The 10443-nt window shown below is 36.9% G+C and overlaps 2 protein-coding genes across 5 annotated transcripts in view; one reads left to right on the top strand and one right to left on the bottom strand.

The window, feature by feature from the left end:
- The window catches only part of LOC106166443 (phosphatidylinositide 4-phosphatase SAC2), a 79306-nt gene that overhangs the window by 27312 nt on the left and 41551 nt on the right, over positions 1-10443 (top strand). The window lies entirely within an intron of this gene.
- On the bottom strand, positions 911-9491 carry LOC106166444 (octopamine receptor 2). 4 transcript variants are annotated; one of them, XM_013545007.2, is made up of 2 exons: positions 9303-9491; positions 911-2969 (listed from the first exon to the last, which is right to left on the bottom strand). In XM_013545007.2, the coding sequence occupies exon 2, from the start codon at positions 2829-2831 to the stop codon at positions 1044-1046; it is 1788 nt and encodes a 595-aa protein (XP_013400461.2). In that variant the 5' UTR covers positions 2832-2969; positions 9303-9491; the 3' UTR covers positions 911-1043. The 4 variants fall into 4 exon arrangements, with proteins under 4 accessions (XP_013400461.2, XP_013400463.2, XP_013400459.2 ...); XM_013545009.2 differs by having other exon boundaries at positions 9314-9491; XM_013545005.2 differs by lacking the exon at positions 9303-9491 and adding an exon at positions 4990-6237.

Genomic DNA, 10443 nt, shown 5'->3' with positions numbered 1-10443 from the left:
AGATATTTTTGTAGGAAAATATATTTACTTCCACCAATAGCAAGCTGCAGCAGCAGCAGAACATGATTACAGAACGCAATGAAAATTGTTGATATTTTTGAATATTTTTCACTTGGGTATGGTATATCACAACAGAACCTTTTAAAAGTGCTACAGTTCCTGTTTGTTTATTTGTTTGTTGTTTTTTTTTTCTGTGGATTACAGTTCCACATAAATGCATGTCAGTATCCTAAATAGCAAGAGGGTTAGGAGCAACTAAGAATAAAGAGAAGTACTGAGATGTTAATGTTTGAGAAGGCTCAGGAAGTGTGATTGAAACACTTGGGCAATTTATGATGGCAAATCTGCAGCTAGCAGAAACCATTTGCTGTAATGATTCTTCCTTTGATCAGCATGATTGAGGTCTTTATAATAGGACATCTGATTGCACTATGAACGAACTGACAGAAGATGGCTGTAATTTATGGGGGGTTAAATCGCACCATGGGCATTGCAAGACGGAAAGGGAGGTAAATTGATTTCACCATGACAGGTTTCTTTCACAGGAAACTATGAGATAGAAGTATCTGATTTTTTTTTACTGGTTGACGTATCATACGAAATAGAAGCTCTGCAACAATAGTATTAAAGAATTGTCTGCCATATTACTTTGCCAGGGCTACTATGTCTCCTATGGATGTCATTGCCCTGGCTAAAAATTCAGTTCCTTTGTGATAAACAGTCAAATGATAGAACATTTATGTCTTTGGTATTTCTCAAATGACCGAGGTTAAATTTTTCAACCCAGTAATCCTTCACATTGCATTACCATAAACTGTAAGGATGTCTTATGGCTTTTTTCCGAAACAGTCATCACCAAGCAAAACATTTAAATATAAAGACCTTAAAGAGATCATGAAAAACAGGAGGATACATCTTTCCTTTTATTGAAGCAGTTAAGTTGAAGAAATATATATCTTGACATAAAGTTGTTGCGACTGCTGTAATCCATAATGGTATTGCACATTGTCTACATTAAATTATTACACAATATTTCCATAGTGTCACCTCCTGCGTTGATGTGGTCCTGCCTTTGTGCAGCAAATTATGTGTTGAAATGCTCTCCTGAAGTCTTTGTTGAAAAGGGTATACAGTATAGGGTTCAGTGCAGAGTTGGCATAGCCCAGCCAAATGAGAAATGTCTGCAAGTTCACATCAATATTGCAGTCTTTGCACCAACTGCGGGTAATATACATGGCAAAGAATGGGAGCCAGCATACGATAAAGCAGGCTACGATCAATGCCATGCGCTTCGTAGCTCGCATCTCGCGATACTCAAAGCGACGTTGCTGGTGAGATACTAATGTAGAGGAATTTAAGGAAGATTTCAGTTTATTTGCTCTTAACTTTGACCTGTGCCTTTTTCCAACAGGTGTATGTCCGTTTGATTTTGATCCTTTAATTGGTTTTGGTTTCTGTGGCAAATTTAAACTAACTTTTCTTTCTGATTTTTTCTGTTTCTCCATACTACCATTTGTCTGTGAGGCCAGGGAATCAGTCCTGCCTCTTGTTTTCTTAGACAGGGAGCTTGGTGAGCCACCACTCTCAGCATACGTCATCTCAGTATTACACTGAGTGGTGGAAAATTCTGAATTAGAAATCTCTACATGACTCAAATCAAAAAATGCTGAGTCAGCAGATTTAGTCTGTGAGTGTTCCTCCTGGATAGAGCCCAGTGTTGATCCTTTACTACACAGTTTCCTGTCTGGAGATGGACTGCGTTTTATCACGGGACGTAACATGTCCTTTGCTGGTATAACGAGCAGTCCTCCATGATTATTATTCCCCGTGCCGTCAGATTTACTGTCAGTGAAGGCAGAGAAGTTATTGGTGTCGGTAGAGAAGGCTGGAGAGGCTGGCGACTCCACAGTATCACTTGGACTAGGTGGTGGTGTGCTCTCATTGCTTCCAATACTTGAGGAGTCTCCTGATGTCATATTGGAGCTATCTGCTTGAGTATGGAGGTCCTGCGTGGCCGGTTCCAGCTCAATACTGGGGATGCTCTTTGCAGATGGAGTGCACGAGCTGCGTTTGCTCGTTGCACGATTATGCACCATTCTTGCGCGTCTTAGTTTGCGTGCCCGTTTTTGTAACTCAAAGAATATCTTGATGTAAATTAACAACATGAGGATAAATGGAATAAGAAATGATCCTGATGCAGAGTACATGACATAACCATGATCTCTGAACAAAATGCACTGTAGCTTGCCGTTCTGGTCATAGTCCAAAAAGTCATTGTTTTGCATGTCATCCCACATAAAGAACGGTGGCACAGAAATAGCAATGGAAAAAATCCACACAAAGGCAATGTAGGCAGCTGCTCTGTTAACTGATTGGCGCTCTCTGTACCACACAGGGTAGACTGTTGCTGTGAACCGATCCACTGCTATGACACACAGTCCCCATATGGAGGCAGTACAGATGAGGACATCCACAGAGAGCCAGGTGATACACATGACTTTCCCAAATACCCAGTGTCCCAGCATGTCATAGACTGCAGAGAATGGTAGCACTGTCACAGCCAAGAGGAAATCACTCACTGCCAAGTTACCAATGAGGTAATTGTTAATGTTCCTCAGTGAAGTGTACCTGCAGAGGGCAGCCCAAACCAAGATGTTCCCCACCACTGTCCACAGGATCATGGCAAAGAAACAGATGGAAACAAGCACCAGGGGCACCCCATTGTACCTCTGCACCCATGTGCTGTTCTTTGATTCGAGAAAAATGGATGAGAAATTGGCAAATTGTTCCGAGGTACTGTTGTCGGCAGTTACTGATGGAATCAACATCATTTTCTGATTGATGTCATTATTGGGTATTGAAAGAGCTGTTCTTTGTCAGTTGAACTGTAATCTGGACTGTAGCCTAGATTACTGCTGCTTAATCCAACAGCACTGGTTCATCTCCATCCACCAGGCAGGAGATAGAAACTGAAAAGAGAGAGAAGAAGAAATGTGAACAATGTGTAGCAGCCAGTTTTTGCAGTCAATGCCGTTCTGTGGACGTTAGTTCCTTTGGCAGGCGTATTATTTCACATTAATTACGCTAATGTCTATACTGCAGCCTGTAGAAAGCATCCAGTCTTGAGATCACTGAGAATAAGAGATGTGAGTGTGAATTCCTAGTAATCCCAGGTTAAAAACCAGTGCAAAAGTGCTGCACGTTTGGGTGAATGACAGCAGTTTTCTATTAATAAGAAGCCAACAATAAGTGGCAACCTTTAAATGTATAATTTCCCCCACTATTCTGTGTGGGTAAAATATTTGAACTGAATAATTTATATGATATACTTATGCAATATTTACTCAAGCTGTTGCAGTTTTTTTAATAAGGATTTGTGGTTTAGGCACATTTGTATAAAGCTTACAGCCTTAAGATGGTTTACAAAGTGAATAAATCTTTCAAAAACAAGACATCCTTTGTGTAATATGCTAACCCCATTCTTCACATACAATACATACACGTTTTCTCACTAATGGGCAAACAGTCCACTTTTTCCCTTATTTTATTCCTCTTAATTGCTATGTACTTCAAGTAGTGACCTGGCTTCATAGAGAATAGATCTTGAGAACTTCACAGCTAGAAACTAAAAATGCAACCGCCCACGTGCCAGTTTATTATCAATTATTTACCCTCCTATTATCTTATTCAGTGCATAATAATTTCACAGCATAATAACACTGCATATAATGGGTAATAAATCTTCTTTGCACACAATACAGAAAATGTCTGTCAGAAATGTGCATTTACCACCTTTTTGTAAAATCCACTAGACATCCGTAGGAGATGTGTGTAAATGCTTCTTTGCAAAAAGCTGAAAATGTACATGATTGTTTTTTTTTTTTTAATTTTCCTGAGTACATTCTCTTTCAAATTATTATTTTATTTTACATATGGTGATTCTTTATTGAATGAAAGTTTCTTAAGAACTATATCCCCTTCAGTGAAATGTGAGGGGAAAAACAATGTCAGGCAATACATTTTATTGAAGTCACAATTTCTTTATGTCAATTGTTGAATGGGATTTGCACATTTGGCTTAATTATATTATTTGTACATTCTGCAACACACTGTCTTGACTCTTTTTATGCCTACCGCAACATTTCAACAGGAGCCGGCCTAAGAGAAGGAGGTTCTGATTAAATCAAGAAGCCGATCAGATCAATAATAAGAATCTTATTGCCTGTCATGTCTTTGTGAGGTTGTTATGACTTTGTTTAATTTCACCACAAGCAGGTCTGCCATTCATCATTTTCAAATTGTTGTGTTTGTAACAGACTTCCGCCAAAAAAAAAAAAAAAAAAAAAAGAGAGAGAAAATGTTTTTTTATATTTTCAATTTTATTTGTATGACATTTTATCATCTTCTATAAAATGTGAATTCATATGTTATATTTTAATGTTTCCAGAAACTGTATTAAAGTAAAATTTACAAAATGTCAAAGATTTTCAGAAAAGCTATCCTTTATAAATACTTTCCTAGCATTTATGATATCCATTTTCCTCATATCTCCTGATGGCAGGAGTAAATATTACTTGAAAATCCATTTATCATAAAGAGCAAGAAATGGCTTTAATTTGTATAAAAAAAATCAAAAGAGTAATAACTTTACCTACCTACACTACAAAAGCTTTTTAATAAAAGATATTGCCTTCCTATGTCCTTGCACCGTCAGAATCTTTACTTCCACTTAGTGTTAACATGCTGCGCACTCCTCTTAACCAGATCTCCTGCCGTCATAGTTCTGGCTGGGAAAAGAATACCTACTTCACGACCGCTCCTTAATGCAGTAGTAAAAATGACATCAGTGCCTTGCAGAGTCAAGTTCAGCTCTCTCTCTCTCTCTCTCTCTCTCTCTCTCTCTCTCTCTCTCTCTCTCCCACACACACACACACACACACGCACGCACGTGCACACACACATATACACACACAAACATTATCACTGTACCTGTAGCCAGTTTAATTTGCACCAAAAAGATTGGTTTCAAACACTTGCAGCAAATCTGGTCTAAACTCGGCAGCAAGAATAATTTTACATAGTGAACACCGGTGATTAATGAAGCCTTTTTTCTCCCTGATGAAGCATGTTGATTGGATAAAAATAAAAACAACACAAAAGATTTCTGCTATGTGACGGAACAGTTCCTGCGTCTTCTCGCCCTGGTGTGAAGTGACAATTGCTCTGTGCTATGAGCTTAGTAATGCTAAGAAATCAGTAAGCTTGATAGATTGATTTCTCCGTGCGACTAGCGCTGATGTTGCAGCACTGTATTGTCAAAGTAACTTCTAGTTCCAATATGCTTGGCACACTCCTTTAAATACTTCTTGCAAGCATGAACATCTCCTGGAAGTGAGTGTGTGTGTATGTGTGTGTTTGTGTCAAAGGCCAAGGGTGGAGTTCACAGGCAAGAATCAGATGATGCTTTCTGATGCTAGTCACACTTGTTGTTGTTGCTGCCGGTTGCTGGAGGCTACTATTAGAACTGCGTCAGCAATGTGAGGGGCTCCACGTAATTGCTAGCCATTTGTCGCTGAACTGTCAGCTACCTTGCCATAGTTGATTAGACAAAATATGATAATAGCTACAACACAGAGCACAGTGTCTGGCTAGCCTGTAGTTAGGGAGCTGGTATACCAGGGCATACATCTACTGTGTACTGTTTAGGAATTCAGAAGCAGTCATATACATGTTATATATAGCTGGACTATGGTGAGATTGGGAGAGGAAAAAGATGGTCTGTACTTGTATTTTGTCCCATGAGGCATTTTCCCAGTGGGCTGTGTGGTTGTTTAAGCTGCTGCTTTTGGTTTCCTGGGACATTCTAAAACAGTTATTGGCTCTCATTATGGTTTGTTGTTTGTTGGAAAAGGTTTATTGAATTGATGATTATCTGGGATGCTCAATTTTAACCCTTGTTCAGCCCACATGTTAAATTACAACTAGAAAATTTCTTCTTCAACCAGACACTGTTTTTGCACTGTAAAATTGTGAAAAGATTTTTTTCTGCACTGTGGTATTTTGCTGCAAGGATACATGGAGTCAGTTATTATACCTCCCTACTCTGCATTATCTGATTTTAATTTATAACGTCAATATTAGTTTTTCATTTTCTCAGCCATGAAAATTCTTTTCATTAAAGTATTGGTGCTGAATCCTGGAAAAGTATAAATCACCTTTATTATGCTTTTGGCCTTTGTAAGAATGGACTTGGCTCCCAGTGGGATGCACATCACTACAAATAAGAATAAATTTCATATCTATCAACCAGACCGTAGAAAACGTAAAAACAATATTTAACTTATAACATCTATCGTGAAAAAAATCTTGAACAGGTCAGTGGTGTAGTATTCATGAGGTTGATGTATCCTCATCACACTTGTCAGCATGAATAAGACCTGCCATTAATTTGTTAATAAAGTTGGTGTTCATAGTCTTATTTTGATTGAATGACAAGAAAACGTTGGGTGCATTCTGAGTTCTTGTAGCCATCTGCTGAAGGTGGGATGCTCCACTTCTAAACATTGAGGTGAAAAACATTATTTAATTGAAACCACAGGACGCATTTTGCATGCATTTCTTTCTTTCATTATTTCGTGGTTTAGGAACTAAATAGAAGGAAATTACTGATCTGATTTCTGGAGCTGTTACAATTGCTGTGGAATTAGTTTTGTACAAAAAAACTTTTTAGTATATCTATGCAGCTTCCCTTTCTTTGAAATAAGATTATTTTGGGCAAAACTGTATCCATTTGTAAACACTTATATGTTATTTTTATGCTTACATTTCATTTGAGTTAGATTTAAAGCTAAATGCCTTTTTGCATTAGATTTGATATATTTTATTAATGGTATAAAGCCTGTTAGTATAAAACCAATTGTTTCTTCAGAGGCCTGTTTTATATATTAGAGACCGCATTAAGATGTTGGAGCATATCAGCCTCCATATACGCCTGTGTTTCTGAGTTGTATTCCAGCAATAAGATGATCTACTAAATCAGCCTTGTGTCTCTAGCTTTCCAATTTTCAGGCCAATAATTTCATCAGATCTTTCAATTAATCATGCTCTTTCGTCTCAGCATTGCACCATGCCTAGATCATGTCCTTTTTTTGTACTCAAACACCTTATCTATAAAGTAAAATGTATTGTTTGAGAAATAGTAGTTATAAACAAATTATTTTATCATAGAGAAGTAATTCCTGGATAACTCGGGCCATGTGTGTATGTGTAGGGGGGATTGGGGCGCAGAAAAGATAGGAGGTGAAAAAAATTGTCTAATTTTACAGAATGTTCAATATGAAGGTTATATGCATCAGTTTTTATTGGAGGATCAGGTCATGCCAATAACAGATCATTTTTGACTTGACATCTACTGGGGTCTAAGCTGGCTGCCTACACACGAGTCTCCTTTGTTGGTCATGGGAATCCAATATCCTTTCCAAGTTCAGCACTTAAATAAACATCATTGGACAAAAAACTGTTTTTATTGCAGCATTTTATGCACTAACGAATGTTGTATAAATGAAAAAATCAACTCAGCTCAATCTCCATGTAGAATCTTTGTTCTTGGGACTGTTTTAGTTAAACCATGTAAGATTTTATATCTTTGCCTTACAAATCTTTATTATTTATTTATTTTGATAAATTATATATCCTACCTTGAATAAATCCACCCTTCTTTGTAAATTTGTGTCAAATGCTTTTAAATGTCTATCCACTGCTGTTGAATTGTCATCTCGATGGTCTGAAAGCCTATTGGTTTTAAAAAAGGTAATCTGCAGGTTCATTGGTCTGAGGGTTTGATAGTTTCATCTTGGCTTTTGTTCAGTAGGTTCAATATGGTAATCCATATGTTCATTGTTCTGAGCATTGAGTAGCATATGGGGTCTGATGTAAACCATGAGCAGTGGTAGGTAGGGATGCAGTTAGTAGGACTGGGTTCCAATGCCTAGATCGATCTAACAGGACCGATCCATCTCCAAGAAGTTTCTCGCTTAATTGCTTTTAGCTTTAGCAGCTGAGATATCTGGCACGCCTACTAAAGCTGCTAAACGATAATTAATTACCCCCTAGCAGCTTCAGTACAGACATCTAAGCTGCTTAAGTTGATTGCAATTAAACGAGAATCGCCCTTTGGAGATAGATCGATCCACAGTTAGTACGACAGCATCTGGGAATGGTCCCTAGGACACTCCTGACTAAATCTCTTACCAAAAATGTTTTCCAGTTTATAAAATGATCCCTTTCTTCAAGGTTACATGCACTGATATTTGGTGGTGGTGGTGAGGGGGGAGGGGGGTAATTTTTTTTTCAAACGAAAAACAGGGAACCGAAAGACCTTCCTAATAATATAGTTATACATTATTTTTCTTTGATTTATGTCATTAAAATAAAACTAATTTGATTATTCTACAATAAATTTTGCTCTTATGGTAAATTGACAATATGGTTATCGCGTCGAATTCAATATTTTGCAATCTCAATTATAATGACATCAAGATTGTCAGCATTTTTATAGGAGACATTGTTGGTCTAGATCTTTGAAGAATGCAATCAAGCAGTTGATGATGCTAGATTGCAGGGATGTCTGCATCTGTCAGAGCTTTTTTAAAACCATGTTTATCATGGCAGTTGAGTTCATCTTGACAAAACTATTTTAAGAAAAGAAAGCAACGTCAGAAAAAACTATTCTTCTGTTTTTGTTATTGTTTTTCAGGCTAGATGTAACAAAATTACACCATTTACCTTAAGTTATGAGTTTTACACCAAGGTGTCATTGGTTACTTGAGATAACATAAGACCAAGCTCATATATTCACATATATATATAAAAAAAAAAGATGTAGCTTTCCTCCTAATGCATTGGTAAATCACACTACACCCATACAATTTTGAATATAGAGAAAATTTTAATGCTGTATGAGAATTCACAATACCTACATCAGAGAGATGCATTTTCTTCTGGTAAATGAGTGTCAAGCATTTAGTGGGAAAAGCGTGATTTAAACAAAAAGCCATAAGTAGCTCTATGAGAATAGATTCTGTGGATCAGCTGTGAATCTAGCTGTGGAGCAAAAAGCAAGAAAAAAAAAACGCTTAACTAAAAAACATTGCTAAAACTTGGATGGCCAAGATAAATACGCTATTGACTTTTCACAGATTAAAATAAACCCCCTTAATTCCTTGGTTGTCATATCTTGCACAATGGTACCTCATAAACTACATTTTATAATAAGGTATTTTTTCACTTTAGGTAAAACCTACCTCCTACATACCCCGTCTCTCTCTCTCCTTTCCTACGCATAAAACCTAGAGATAATTTCTAACCTGCCCGTCTCTCCACTGTAACCACACACTCCCCTTATCTCCATGTCTTGGGTACAGCTGCTGTATGCTATGAGCCCCAGTGTCCCATACATGTACTTATTTGATGAAGCCGACATTCAGACCTAGTAATAAAATCTCAGTTATAAACCTAGTTGCTGTGTGAAGCCTGCTGCTGATAAGTGCGTGTTTGGAGCTAAGTAGACGGTAATATAAATCCTTTTTCCTGAACAAGTTTCTGATCAGTTTGCAATATTCTGTAATTATATCAAATATTGCAACCTTATAAGGTTATCAAACAAAGGAAATTAAGATATTCTTTTCTGGCAGTAAATGAAATATGCTCAAATTGTTTTTTAATCAAAGTCTCATTTTGATATAGAAAATAGAGAGAAAAAACAATAAAATAGTTGTTAGTTCAGATTCAGTCAGATACTTGGAATAGGTTTCCAAGTGACTTGTTCATACAGGGCAGTTGATGATACATATTTAATTGAATTGAAATGCATCTAGTATTTAAGTGTACTTCTCTAAGTGCAGCATAAATGTTGTATTTTAAATAAAACCCATTGGCAACAAACTATTTCATCTGGATGTCTAAAATAATGATATCCTTTATATAAAAAAGGACTTTCAGTCATCTATTGGTTTTTTAAATAAAAAAATCATTCAAGTAGATCTGTTATGATATTTTTTACAGAAGTAGAAGAAAAATAATTTGCATCCATTTTGAAGTTTTATTCTTTTCCCAATACTATATTAAAATTGCCTAAATATTTCACCAAAGGGCAGCTCGTAAAATCTAGCAGGTAAATCATCCTGTCTGAATGAAGTGCCTCAAAGTTTGAAAACAAAGTAATCTCTTAAATGGAGCTCTCTACCGAGGAAGCTGTTCCGTACGTGCTTTCTAAGAAATCCCTCTATTTACAGTATCAAATGTAGTGGCTGACTATACGCTTCCTGCGCCCTTTTATTGGACGTAATTAGTACATGCCATGGAAGCTTTTTAATGCACATTCACTTAAGCATGTACAGATGAGAAACTAACTACAGTTGTTTTTTGTCTCCATACTCGTCACTG

The sequence above is a fragment of the Lingula anatina genome, chromosome 1, assembly GCF_051362555.1.
Source record: "Lingula anatina isolate TDL-2025a chromosome 1, LinAna3.0, whole genome shotgun sequence".
Classification (NCBI taxonomy): domain Eukaryota; kingdom Metazoa; phylum Brachiopoda; class Lingulata; order Lingulida; family Lingulidae; genus Lingula; species Lingula anatina.
The sequence above is the reverse complement of the archived record's forward strand: the minus strand, read 5'-3'. Positions and strand labels throughout refer to the sequence as shown.